This window comes from Notolabrus celidotus, chromosome 6, assembly GCF_009762535.1.
Source record: "Notolabrus celidotus isolate fNotCel1 chromosome 6, fNotCel1.pri, whole genome shotgun sequence".
NCBI lineage: Eukaryota > Metazoa > Chordata > Actinopteri > Labriformes > Labridae > Notolabrus > Notolabrus celidotus.
Genome location: NC_048277.1, coordinates 10,842,482 through 10,857,540, shown reverse-complemented (window position 1 = coordinate 10,857,540; position 15,059 = coordinate 10,842,482). Strand labels below are relative to the sequence as shown.

General features: G+C 39.1%; 1 protein-coding gene across 2 annotated transcripts in view; it reads right to left on the bottom strand.

Annotated features, from left to right (window-relative positions):
- cpne2 (copine II) overlaps positions 1 to 13,808 on the bottom strand; it is a 48,779-nt gene extending 34,971 nt beyond the window's left edge. The window contains exons 1-5 of one of the 2 annotated variants that reach the window (XM_034684737.1): positions 13,575 to 13,808; positions 9,674 to 9,874; positions 1,913 to 2,092; positions 1,004 to 1,078; positions 481 to 552 (exon numbers count right to left, since the gene is read on the bottom strand). In XM_034684737.1, coding sequence (XP_034540628.1) covers positions 481 to 552; positions 1,004 to 1,078; positions 1,913 to 2,092; positions 9,674 to 9,850 — 504 coding nt within the window. In that variant the 5' untranslated portion in view covers positions 9,851 to 9,874; positions 13,575 to 13,808. The remainder of the gene's footprint in view (positions 1 to 480; positions 553 to 1,003; positions 1,079 to 1,912; positions 2,093 to 9,673; positions 9,875 to 13,574) is intronic. The other variant, XM_034684738.1, reaches the window with a different exon arrangement.
- Positions 13,809 to 15,059: the final 1,251 nt, after the last annotated feature.

Here is a 15,059-nt window from a genome sequence, read left to right as displayed (position 1 = left end):
TTGAAAAGTTAACAACATAACTGACTCTCCTTAGTCAGACAGTTTGAGAGCTCCTCTAACTTCCTGAGTTTACTGAGCTTCATGCTTATCCTGGTGGCTTAAGCAGAGGATGCCCAGCAGATACACATAAAATTACATTTGAAATCAATATTCAAACTGTGCTGTTTCTGACCCACAGTCATATTTTATTGAACCATATTTCAGTGGGTAGATACACACAAGACTGAAAAATGGACTCTTCTTAAGAGAATAGTGCCCTTCATAGTTTTCATTCCCAACTAGAAGTATTCATGAAAACTCCTTATATAAAAAAATAAGGTGAAAGGTGAGACTTTACAGTGCACCTTATTGTCTCTGTGTGTGTTTTTTATCATGTAGAATGTATAAAACCCATACTTTGTGTGTGAGTGTGCTTTTATTTGTATTCAATGTGTGTATATGTATGTGTGTGTGTCTGTAAGTGGGGGCCTAACTGCCTACCTTCTTATCCAGTTTACGCCCACTCAGGGTCAGAGTGATGATTCTGTTGTCAGACAGCTCCAGAGCTGTTATCTGAAATAACATAACAGCACAACATTAGCTGCTACAAAAATACTGACAACTCCTAACACTCACATCACCAGGAAGAAGAGCAGCAACATAACAGTCATGACATCAATAATAGTAACACAAGCAGCCTCAATAACACCATCATCATAGTCATCATCAACTTCACCATCATCATCATCACCAACATTGTCATGACCATCATCGGCTGCAGCAAACATAGCATTATAGTAAACAACCACATCCACAACATCAACTATAGCTCTTTGTGTGTGTGTGTGTGTGTGTGTGTGTGTGTGTGTGTGTGTGTGTGTGTGTGTGTGTGTGTGTGTGTGTGTGTGTGTGTGTGTGTGTGTGTGTGTGTGTGTGTTTGTGTCTCAGTGTGTCAGGACACAGAAATAAACTGAGTTAAAGATATAGATGAAGAGTACCTTTAATTTACACTTCTGAGTCTTACCGTAATAGAGCCTTTGCCAGCTGGCTTCCCATTGGCTAAGATCAACGATCTGTGAAGTTTCTTATTGGACACAATCTGGAGCATAATCAAAAACAGACAGATGGGACAGAAATACAGAAAAGACAAAACTCTAAACAAAAAAAAAAAAAAAGGGTTTTGACCTAGTAAATATCCTGAAATTAATTACCTGAATCAGTTCAGTTAAGCTATGTTTAGTCATGTTCCAATCTCCTCACTTCCTTCCTCATTACAACCTTTCACCCTATGCTTATGCCCAAAGAAAGTCCTGCACCCAATGAAATGTTAGTCTGGTGATGGCATGTGCTGCTTGTGATTTAAAATACAGCATGTGGATGCACTGAGCAAGAAAGAAAAGAACATTACACAGCAGTCTGACAAACCATAACCATAACTATGTAATCATTTGGTCATCCTATTGACTTATTGACAGATCAATGAGTAGGTACTGAGTGTTACATTATATTTCATAATGGATTAATCACTATTTCATATTGTAAAAGATGTTGCATAGTAATGCTTGGTCTACATGTCCTTCAAAACACAATGCACAGTGAAACTCCTCTGGAGGAAGTAGGAGTGGAAGGACAATTTTCTTAAAACTGTGTGCAAGGGCAGGAGCATAACAAGCTGTACTCCTTGCAGACTGAGTCTCAAAATGAATGCAAACCCCAAGAAAAAAACAACAGCAGAGAAAAATATATAAAATGTAAAAATATAAGGTCAGAAAAATATACTGGTTAAGATATCTGTCAGCCAGAAATAAAAATACAATAAAAATACAATTAATTAAAATAAAAATCATGACTTGTGGTCATACAATGTCAGTTCATTTCATAGTTACTCATTCTTAGTTATTCTATTTAATACAGAGAAGAAGTTATCTCATACCACCCCCAGTGTACAAATGAATTCTCCCAGGAAGTCGTGTTCATAGAGCTGTGTGGCACACTTGTCTTCATCAAACATGGCAAAGCGAAGCTTCTGGATCTCCTCAAAGTGATAGTCCACCTGAAACTTCTCTCCAAACACTGGGTTCAAGTTGTTCACAGCTGTTTCAGTGCGGCAGAGCTAAAAACACAGAAAACAAGTAGAGGACAGGACTTTTTAAAACCACAAATCAACCCATCACATGCAATTCAAGCAGACAGTGGCAGTACATCTAAACACTGGTCAGGTTTAACTGAGAATTCAGTGGTCACTGAGGGTAACAATGACCCATTTAACAAAATTTAATAAATAATTATCAACTTTTAGTTCTAATCATGTTGAAGATGTAAACGTCTGCAGTGAAAACAAAGTGCCCTGCCCGCACCATTAACCAAACATTATGCAGGTTTGATCAATTTGATTGTTTAAGAGAGGGCTTGTTTCAGAGTCATCCACAGCTGGCTGCTCTTTGTCATTTCTGCACTGACAAAGCAGAAGATAAACCCACTTTCTCAGGTCTAAGTCTAAGTCTGATTACTGGATTCACCAATCTGCTGGATTTAGCCTGTCCGTCTTATCACCACTAAAGACATACAAGTCTAAAACCCATGAACCCAATCGTATGACACAGGGAAGTTACAGTAAAGTCATAAATGTTTGACAGCATTGCTTGGAGAACGGTGAGTTTAGCATAAAATCTGTATAAAAGGTCTTGGTTAAATAAAGGCTATAAAAGAATAGCAGCAAACAAAATGAATACAGAATATAGAGCTTTCTCAAAGAAACAATAGTGCCCCAAACAACTTGTCTCTTTGTTTCTTATTCCTAGCTGGTCAGGAGCCTATTTTTTCGGAAATGTGCAAAAATAGTTTCTGTTTTCTCCATGAAACATGGATAAGCATGGCCCAACAAAGAGTCTATGGACATGCTTGTAGACATACATCACTGGTTTAGAATCTTAACATACTACATTGTTTTAACTAGGGCTGCCAGCATTATTCATCATGCAATTAAGGTCAGAAATTAAAGTGTCCATTTATTGTTAAATTGCTGCTACCATCATGTAAAATAATGATACTGCACTTTTGAATGGCATGTTTAACTTTTAAAACTCCAAGACCACTCAGTTGTCAAGTCAAAAGTAATAAGCACTTTCTGACAAAGGGAATTCAGATATTACAGAGTCTGAGATCAGCTTCGAGTTTGAGCTACTACCTATGCCCTAAGTAAACAGGTGCAGCTAAATTAGACTGATGTCAGCAGACTATCACAAGAGCCCGTAGAGCAGTATTTTATAATGTGTAGACCACCACAGACCTGTGGATGAAACTAAATTGAAAAAGTTAACAGTGTTTTTTAAACAGGAGCTGTCCAGCTTAGAGCTGAGCAGAATGAGAGACCACATCTTACATAAAATAAAATATATATGGTGGTTCAAAAGCTGAAACCTGAATTTAATTCTCCATATTCTCCTCTACTTGTCCAGAGTTGTTCTGGCTTCAAGGTACTTTAAATGGTGTGCTCTCATGTCCCCCCAGTAAGTATCCCTTACACTGCCCAGACAGATGAGAGTGTGAGGGTGTCAGTAAGAGCACTGTGAGAGCCATGGTTTTTGCACTCGGTCCTCTAAACCTGGTGGTTGGATGACTAATACTCACTCACAGTGCTACTCTTCAGTCTGACTCACCCAGAACACGCTGCACAGTGTGTTTATCCACCATTAGATGAGGTCAATACGCGTCTAGCCTGTCACTACTCTGGAATTATAGTGAACATAAAAGGTATTTTTGAATGGTCATTGGATGGATACAACAGAGGAGGCAGATGTTAATTGCATCCCCCGCTTATTTACAGGTACTCGCTACTCAAAGCAATTTGTCTTGTTTGTTTGCAGGTTTTACTCCAAAATAGAATATCGTGTTTTAGTGTCCGGATAGTAGGGTTGCTAAATGTTGGATGGGTGACCCCAAAACCTTTATTTCTTTTTTAACCATACTAGAAGCCTAAGAACAACCCCTATGGACTTTAGTGTTGCCTTGACTTCTTCCTCAGTTTTGGTTTTCAAGTGAAGCACCATCTAAATCACAGGACATATCATAATAACATACGCAACAGACATACCTGTCACCACTTAATGGTCTCTAATAATCTGTAGTGGCTCATTGACTTATCATTAGCACCATCATGAGGTCAAAGTTTAAATACCATAGACTGTATAAATAATGGACGTAGCATCTGTGACGTCACCCATCTGTTTTTAAAGCACTGTTTTGAAGTCAATCGTCAGCGGGAGCCGTATTAGATATGCTGAAGTAAACCAAACTGCTGTCGAGCTAGTGTGAGGTAAAGAGCCGGGCTTTGAGCCTCCGAGCCAACAGCTACATTGTTCCCGCCTGTCAATCAAGTCAGCTGTGCCTCTCATGATGGAAAACCAGGCTGTAAACGTGTTTATTTCTGCTGTAAAGATAGGCTTTTTTGAATTTGTGTGTATGTGGTTTCCGGTACATCTGGAGCCACTCAATGAACTGCAGTTTTTAACACTTCCGCATTGACTTCAATTCTTGTGGCCGGAGGTTGCTGCTTGCTAAATGCCAGCAGAAGCAATTCAAACCAAATTAGATTAAACTGCATTGTGTTTTTGAGGTATATATAAGGGACAGATCCAGAGTGGCGGACAAGGATAACATAGACCCCCTTGAAATCCTATTGGCCAACCCGAATGTCACCCTAGAATCCTAAACAGTGATTGTCTTTCTTCCCCCGTCAGAGTGCAAACTTATTTTAAAGTCAACTATTTGGCTGTGTTGCAACAGGCTGCTAGTAGCTTTGTTTGCATTACACTGTAGCACATATGTTTTGATAGTACCTAGAGCTGTTACTTTGGACATACATGTTTTGTTACTTATTTGCGATTTCAGCCTAGGTAATCTAAATGTTGCCAATCTGCTGTGTTACCTTTTCAGATACTTTAATATCAGTTGGGCCTCCACAGTCAAGATCTTGGTGCACCAGTTTCGCCTATGGTTAAATTGTGCCCAATATATCGAAGCTGTAGTTCTTAAAGCGGGCAACCCTGCTTCGATTCCAACCTGCCGCCCTTCACCCCATGTCACTCCCCAATCCCTCTACTGCTTTCCTATTCTATCCCCTTTCCTATCCTTTTTGAATAAGAGAATAAAAGCTACCCCCCAAAAAAGAAGTCAAGATCTCCCCCAGCCTTATATCATGTGTTTTATGTTAGCACTAGTTACACTTCATTAGTAATAATGCTGAGGTAACAACAGCATGTTAGCATTAAAATGTTGGCCAGCATACAGTATTATTATTCCTCAACTTTGTCAGCTTTAGAACAGATAGACAGTGAAAATATATACCACTCTTGTTCTTATTTATCTCTCCCAAAGCTGCAGACAATGTCAGACATCCTTTGACACGATTCAGTGTTTACACTCTTTGATTCTACATATCTTGTAAATGTTCTTTTCACCTTCATTCATAAGTGCTGTTAGCCAAAGTATCTCACTCCCATTCTCTGACAGTAGACATTGTTATAAATGTAGAACTGGGAAGAGGTAGGCTTTAGACCTACTTCAGAAAGGAAAGGGTTTAAACTTTCGCCCGAGAGGAGAGCAGAGAAGAATGGCTGCACCTTGGCTTAAAAACTGATATCACTAAGGCGTCATGGCAGCCCGGCAGGCTGGAGTGCATATGCCCATGTGGATTTAAACCTGGCTCACTGGGCGAGGAAAATATGAGACCCTCGTTGTATCCTATTTCTGCCTTCTTTTATATCTGTCCACCTTTTCTATCAGATACATGAGTCAGAAATAGAAAACAACAAAACAGACAACATAAACAGGCATTGCCCTCTGAGATACAAACAACAACATCAACAACAGAAAAACAAAGCAGACAGCTGGGTGCTAAAGTAGCTTTCCAAAGGACTGTGAGATAAAGAATGACTGAATACTGTACTCTGAGAACATAAATCACTTTGGTTTCAATCATATTCATATATCATTTTCTTATTTTTCTTGTTTGGTCATTATTTTATTAAAGCAAAGTAAAAGGGCAGATTTTTGGCAAAAATCTTTTTATTCAAACGCAGCAGATTACATACAACAGTAACCCTGTTTTCAAGTTATTACTTTCTACTTGATACATGGGAGTCATACAATGACTTCCTTATTGCCTTTTTGTCTCCAGAAACTCCTGAGAGATATATTTTGGTTCTTCTTAATGCTCCACAATGTTCACAAAGCACTCACTAACTCTGAGCGGGCAGATAGTGTATAGCTGATTTATCTGAGCTTATCATGTAACATTGATGAGAACAGTGACACTGAACTGTAACTGTGAAATTTCATCAAGCCAAAATAGGCAGTAAAGACACTGCAATGCTCTGTACTAAGGTTGTCATCATTTGTGATACTTTTCAATACCTGTGCTTTAAAATTATGAGGTATTTGTTAATTTGGGGTCAGACCTCCAATTCATACTTTCAACCAGAAACTACTGTGAGCAAATGAAAGAGAAGGAAAGCAAACCACGGTGGTCTATTGGCATAAAGTTAAGAAAAAAGACGAGGGAAACTAAAAACATAGAGGTTATTTTATGATTTTTTTCACATTAGTAATGCAGGATTTTGTTAATTTGCTGCTGAAGGTGCTCCACTTCTTGCCTGCTGTGTGTGTCTCTCTGCTCCACCCTCCGTCACAATCACTACAGCTCTAACTCTCTTTATTCACAGATCAGTAGTACTGACGTCACATAATGATGTTTTGAGGTCCTTTTATCATCTAATAATAACACACGTTAGGTATGTGTGTGTTGCAGAAAGACAAAGCAGAGGAGAGAGATAGCGATGTCACCTGGTCCCTTTATGTTTTCTAGGAGCACCTGTTGATTGTTTACTGGAACAATCTGGAACACAACACTGAACAACGATAGCACTCTGCAGATACAAACACCTCCTCTGGATTATGAATGATAATTCAGGAGAAATATTTTATTTTGGTTATAAATGATTTGGGTAAAATTATGTTTTTCAATTCAGTTGTGCCAACTTTACTGTAGTAAATCATCATTAATGTGAGTTCGTCTGACACACCTGGGTCCTTAACATGTTGAAATCAGTGTGAGGATTTGGAGTTAGGAGGAGAAACTAAAATGAATGTAGACATACATGTAACAGCCAGAGCAGTGTGCTAACTGAGTGCCACGTCATTTGCATAGCTGAGTGCTGTGTTTCTGTAAGCCTGCAGTGTTATTTAAAGCCTCTCTAACCAGTTTTTGCTCTTATCAATTTCTCAGTCATTATTTTTTTCACAACTTCCCTCTTTTCACTCTCACTCTTTCTCCCCATCCTCTCTTTCCCTTTCTTCTAACTTTCTCCTCACCCTCTCTTTCCTCCCATCCTGTCCTCACACTTCCTTCATCTTACACTTTTACCCTCTCCCCCTCTTTCCCCCCAATGGAGTCAGCTGTTTTTTGCACCTCTGTATCACAGGATGTTCAGACAGTGAGGGGAATACTTGAGACAGAGAAAGAACGACATCCACCGAAGAGAGATAACATAGCTAACAGGAGGGGATCAGAGAAAGTGAGAAAGCTGTGATGTGAGAGAAATGGCGAGCTGTGGATAATATCCGAAAAAAAGGTTCGGGCCTCATTTCTCTTTCTACGTCTTTCCCTCACACCAGGAGTGCTAAGCTTTTGTTTCCCTTCCTGTTGCCACAGTAACGGTTGGCAATTTCACATCAGAGCCACATGCCCTGCTGACCGTCAGACAGCTAGAACCTGAGGCGCTCGCCTACACACACGCATGCACACATGTACAGAAGCCAGCCTGCTCTGTTGACCAGCTGTTTGCTACAGAAAAGCCTTGAGGCGGCAGCCTACACACACCAAACCTTCATCACCATCATGCCCCTTTAGAGCAGCTTCAACGTAAAGCTCATGTTTTTCTACACCATGAAACTCTGGCACATCAAACATTAACATCATGCATGGTTTTGCCAATTAAAGCAAGCAAGGGTTCCAACACAAGACAGAAAACAACGAGCAAGTGCTCATAGTCCAGCTATTATGATACATTTTGGTTCATAAAACTCAGGTTTCAAACTTCTATTATAGCTTTAAATGGTAAATGGACACTGTAGTTTCTCAGGTCTTCTAACCACTCAATGCGCTTTTACATTACATTACATGTGACATTCACCCATTCACACCACATTCATACACTGATGGAACAGCACCGGGGGCAGTTTGGGGTTAAGTGTCTTTAGCTTAATGTTAGTCAAAGGATTTGAAAAACACTAGATAGACTGGTAGTCTGTCAAAGGGCTAAAAGAGGAAGTCTAAATTGGTAAAGCGCTTGATGACCAGTGCGTGCAAGGTTTGTTGGTTACTTGCTGTAAGCCAGGCCTGGTGTGGCCTGCCGTAGTCGGTTATCATTGTTCTGGTCAACTGGGCATCAAACTTTTTTTCCAAATTGGTCCAATTAAAACAGAAATTCTCATTTTATACTTTGTTTTCAGTAATAACATAAACATTTGCTCAACCTGTTGAATAAAAAAACGTTTTTTTAGGCTCATTTTCAACTGTTATATATTGTGTTCAAAGGCGTTTCATCATCTATGACTCTTTGGAAATAGTCTGTCAGAACTGTTGGCTGTGGCACTGAAGAGAAAGTCTTTCTTCTCAATGGAGCCCCGAGAGGCTTAAAAATTCAGCAGTGCAAACATGTATACATACATAAATATCTATGTCTACTCTTGAGGGACCTGATGTTGGGCTTTGAATATATGTTTCCTGTGAACTAGTTCCCGGAGTCAGTGTTACTTTTGCTTTCCAGGGAAAAACATGTTTTTTCTCTAACAACAGGCTTATAATCCATGACAGCATCTTCCTTTTTGGACTCTCCCTCCCCTCCAAAGTCAGCATGAATTCCTGTCTCAAAGTATCCCAAAGTTCAACTCTTCACAGAGCATTCACTCAGAGTCATACCCCATCCCTGGGTGGATCCACTAATGAAAGCAATTTCTGTGGAATTAATGGATTTCAGTGTGACATTTTACAGCAGACATGGAGAGAACATGCACACCCCTCACAGAGACGTCTCAGCTAGTAGCTCTCCAGCAGACCTTCTTTCTTTGAGCCTATGCATAACAAAGATTTAGATTTCCAGGATTAGGATGTCGCATCAATAGATGGTGCAACATCCCACTGGGTTGAGCATGCAGAGGCACGTAGCAGATGGTCAAGACAACATGAGTTTGGATCTGATTCAGATCATACATTGTCTGTAAATGTACAAAGAAAGATCATGTTCTCTGCACTTTGTTAAAAGAACCAGGATGCTGGAGATGACCTTGTACGCACTTCTGATACTTGTAAAAATCTCCAAGTATTCCTACAATCTTCTTTTGATTTCTGCCTTCTCTTTAATTCTCTTCTCTCCGCCTCACTGGAGTGGAAATAAGCGGTATGGAGAGCACCAGACATGGGTTTGACTCCTAATGATCTGAACACTGATATTTAATCTCTCTGTCAGGTCTTTTCTTCTCAATCTGCCTTTTTTATTCCTAGCTGATTTGTGCCCATTTCCCTGCTTTATTGAGATCAAACCTGCCTTGTTTTCACCACCTCTCTAGTGTCTCCTCATCTACCTCTCTTCATCTGCCAATTTTTTGTCTTATTCCACCATCCCTCCATGCTTACCTCCACCCAGTTTCCATCCACCTCATGGAAGAGAACACAGAACGGGTCCGACTTGGAGGCTACATCTCGGTCCAGCAAGTTGGATGCCGTGACGGACAGCTCCACCCGAGTGACGCAGTGCTGAGGTGCCACACTGCGTGTCTGGCTGTCAGTGGCTGAGCCCAAGGTGTAGGCCATGGTCTGAGGTCCCAGCTAATCACCCTCCAGAGAAGAAAAAGAGAGACAAAGACAATATTTACTGAATTTTCCCAGCATCTCACAAAGGCACGATCGATACATCAATCCAGATTAACAGAGGTGTCCACAGTCATGCTAACAGCTCTGTGAGGCTGTACCTGGCACAATTCTGTTTGAAGATGCATGCAAATCTGTGCAAACACTTTTAGTCCAGTGCTTTAGTAATCGTTTGTTTTCAATCAGCAGTATTAAACACAAAGTATGACTAAAGTTGATGTGAACATCATGAACTTTCCAGGTATTTGGCAGAAACACGTTTTGGACAATATTTATAATACTGAATAGTCTGCCAACCATTTTCATAATTTCTTTGTTTAAATGCCCATCACAATGTCTTAGAGAAGAGGTTTCAAAACTTTTCAGTCTATGACCCCAAAATAAGTGCCAGAGACTGCCGACCCCCACAGTCCCCGAAGGTGGTTAAATAGGCTAATCCAAATCCAACATATTTTGTGTAATTCAAAAAAAAAAGCAAGACAGAACATAAGTGGTCTTCATATTTAGACTGCAGCAGTGAGAGGTCATACAGTGTTTAATAAGCAGACATACAGGTGATGTCTGTGGGTCTGAGTTTCATACTAGCTTAAAGTTGCACAAACTTAATTTAGCTAGTCTCCAGAAATTAGCCAACCTATAGGAACATGTCTCTGTCTTTCCTGTGCTGCTGTGAATTAACTTGATGCAACTGATGCTGTCTATAGTCAGTCTCAAGCATCTCAGGGGTCAAGTGGCAGCATAGAAAATTCATTCAGTCAACTGACGTATCGATCAAAATTATATTTCAGCAGCATTACATTGTTTATGTTTGGCCTCATCACCTCATCACCCCTTGCAGATTGTCTTAATATGCAGAAATAAAGGAGTGATGACATGATATCTGAAACACCCTATAGTCAGAGCCCAAAGGTGGATGCCAGCAAAGGGTTGGGGCTGAAGTTTGAGTAGAGCAAAGGCAGAGACTGAGAGACTGGATATCTGTGAGCTTAAATACACCTCCTAAGAGGATACTTTGTCAGGTGATTGTGGGAGTGACGCATGGCAAATGTGACAGTAGTGCAGCTGGAGTTGCCTGCCTGAACTAGCTCACAGTTGTCGAGCCATAACAAAAAAGTGATGATATTTTTGTATTTGCGTTGTTTTATCTAAAAATGTACAACGATTTTTTGTATATTTTTTACAATCATGGATAAAATATGTGCAATGGAGATAGACCGATTCAAGATTCAAGACTACTAAAAGTCATTCAACTCTATGTCAAACAGGTACACAGCAGAACAAAATAACGATGCATGTGTCAAGACACTAAAAACACTAATAAAAATATATATATTAATATGTACAAATATATACATATAAAATATATTTGGGTGTATACACACGGAAAAGATGGACAAAATCACACCCCCCTGTTCATACACCTTCATTTACACCTACACACGTACATGTAAATGTAGCCCTGCATACACATGTAGCTTCCCACACACAACCAAACAATCATAGATACCGAACAGTTGAGTGCTATTTTTATTGCAATTTGAAATGATCAGCATCTGCTGAACAAATGTATGCAGACACTGCAGGCAGTCCCGTCAGTGTGACTGCTGTTTGTTTCATAAAAAATACGAGACATGTTCTGAAATGTAAAGCATAACCAAATGTATTGTTCTATTTCATGAATTAAATTCATCTGACACATGTCACTGGCTCAGATCACCATGTATCTTAGATTGTAGTGCAAACGAAGTAATGGATGTAAATGTTATTAAGAAGGAGTATCATATCAAATGCAAATAAACAACAGCAACATCACAAATGTGATATCAGCAATACATGTCAGCCATATTGACCACTAATATGTCATTTAGAATAATTCAAAGCTGTTATTGGTTGTGTTGTTTATTGAATTTCGGCCCGGCTTTGACTTAATTCATCATTGGAAAAAGGAAAAGGAACAGACAACAAGTAGCTAACCACTTAATCACCCTTAAACAGATTAGAGCCCCATAACGTCCAGTTTTATGTGACCATTGATTTTAATGGGCTCCAAATACCCACTGAGGAGGATTTAAACACTGCAGTAAATTACATGCAGAGTGCGAGGCCTTAGAAGTGCAGAATGGCACCAGAGTGGGTCTTTAGCTGCACTCAGGAAGCTTCATCAGTATTACACATTGTGAAGACCACACACACACACACACACACACACACACACACACACACACACACACACACACACACACACAATCACACTAACACACACTCCAACTGCACTCTGAACCTGGATCAAAACTACCCCAACCTCTTAAATGGAGAAGCATCAGGCAACGAGTGGAGATAAAGCCGTTAAGAAAAAGCACACACATTCATCTTTCTACCTTTTATCAATAATAAGTACCTGTCTGAACATGTCGCCGACATGTTGCTCTCAGTAAAAACAACTTAGGCATAATTTCCTGGAGGGTTTAATGACAAATAAACAGCAGGGCACCTTGTCTCAGTAAAGGTGGTTTTGTTCTCAAAGCGACAATCTACAAGGATGCTGACTGTTGCTAAGATACTAATGTGTCATACCCAGCGTGCTCCTCCCTTCTCGTCTCCACAGTTCTGCTCCCGTGATGTCACACTGCTAGTGTTGATGTGCTGAAAATGCTTGTGTTATTCTCATTCATTCACGCAGTCATTCATAGGTGATGTAAGCTTATTGTGACTGACTCAAAAAGTTAGACTGGTTTTAGCTTTTACTCGTGGGTAGTGAATTGTAGTTCAGACTACATTAGTCTACTGTTTTTTTGTTTGTTTTGAGGATTGGTACAAATTATGGGCACAAAATTATTATTCACATATGCTGCAACAATGCACCAGATAAATGCAAATAATTACCCTTGTAAAACCCACACTACAGATCAGATATCAAGACGGTAAACATTTTTCTTTCTTTCTTTCTTTCTTTCTTTCTTTCTTTCATCTTTCTTTCTTATCAACAACATGCAGTGTTTTTCCAGCATGTGCTGATCAGGCAGACATAAATGGGGGGTGTAACCCAACTTTAAGGGCTGCAGGAAAACATCCTTTCAGAGTCTTCCAAAGCCTTCACAGTGTGCTGCTGTATGAAGACTCTTTGGACTTTATATGAAAGCTCCTGTTTTATAATTGTAAGTCATACAGTTTTTTTTCTCTCTCTCGGGTCTCTGGTCGCTCTGACCCTAATGATTACGTTCACAGCCAATTACACTGCACATCCACACCTGAGTCACCTCTCTTGATACAAGGAAGACACGGACATAGTGCAGGTGGTGTTTGACTGGGTGATGACAGTGGAAGCAGTCATACAGTCATTTAGAGATTAATGCATTTAGGCTGAGTTGTAAAAGAAAAAAATTCAGAACAGTAAAAAAATAAAAACAAACGCATTCTCATGAAAACAATAATGCTCCTCCAGACATTCCTTTAATATTCACATCGCCTGCAATAAGCCACATATTTGACCTTTTTTCCGTTTGTTATCTCACAACTGGTCGCGCGTTAATTAGATTTAAATGTAATTCTAATAACTGCACATCTCAAAGTAATAACAACAATAACCATCACTGGAAAACAAAATGTTGACTCTCTAAAAGAGATTATAGAAGAGGAAGAAAAACGTCAAAAGTAAAGCCACACTCACCTCAGAAAACGACGTCCAACTTCCCTGCTTTATTCAGTTGACAGTATCTCAAACTGCGCACAGTGAAGAGTAATAAAATCCTTTGCAAATACAAATTGTCTACAGAGAAGCGGAAACTGAAGTTACTGCTGCCTTTTACATCCCAAGTATGCTGACAGGCGCAACAGTGTGTGGACGTAATTCATCCTTGTAGCCACCTGGACTCTGCTCCCTCTGCCCAGCGCCAGTGATGGATGGAGCGTAGTCAAGCTAGAAGAAATACTCAGCGACCGGAAGTATTCAGAGCTCATTTTCAAAATAAAAGCTGCACTGTCAAGTAAATGCACTATCGCTTCCGTCTGGAGCGCCAGTACGAGTCACCTTTACGGTTCACTTGACACCTCAACTATAAATTATCCTTGCAGTACACTTCAATCAATCAATCAATCAATCAATCAATCAATCAATCAATCAATCAATCCACCAATCAATCAAGGTTTATTTATCTAGAACCTTTCATACAAATCAAATGCAATTCAATTGCTTCACAGCGATTGAAAACAAGAAAGAAGCAGAAGTAAAATAATGGCAAGATGGATTAAAACATATTTTAAAATAGAGACTAATGCACACCAACAGCAATAAAATATGTGCAATTAAAATAAGTTAAAGAATCAAATTAACACTGAGAATATGAATTGTTAAAATAAATGATTAAAAAAGGGTAAGGATAAGAGTTGAAGATAAAATAAAGGCTAAAATATCAATACATCTGAATAGATAAACAATAATAAACAGATGATAAATGAATAGAATAACTGAAAAACATTAAAACCAATATAACACATTAAAGTCATAAAATTGTTAAACCCTACATAAAAGCCAGACTGAATAAATATGTTTTTAGTTTACATTTAAAAGTCTCAATATCTCCAGCCTCTCTACTTGGTGTATCTTTCCTCCCTGTGATGTTTTCTGAAGATAAGGCTATTTAAAACGATAGCTTTTTTGCTGTAAAACACTACAGCCAAGTAAGTGAAGCATAACGTCGAAATGTTTTCCCCTAGCACTCTCTTGTGGCTAACATGGGTATTGTAAAGGCTTTACAGCATTTTTTGTACATATACCGTACATGTATATCTACATTTTAAAAAAAATCGTAACATCTTGTGGTTTTAAGATCATAATGTGCCTTACAAAAGAAATAATCAATTAATTGATCACAGGTTTTGTACAGTTAATCTTACAATAAAAGAAACCATAATCAGAGGTTCTCTAATTATATAGCAAAATAAAAATAAATAAATAATTCCCTTTGTAATGTTGCCTAGTGAAATTAAATCATAGTCTCAAAGAAAGCATAAATGTAAATATTCCAAAATTGTACAGAAGTTTGAGTTGTATTAGGATAGGAAATCATATCACTCAACTGCTAACACTGGTTACTTCACTGGGTATGAGGAAACAACTTTGAAGTATTGCAAGATGTGTTTATTGCACTGATAC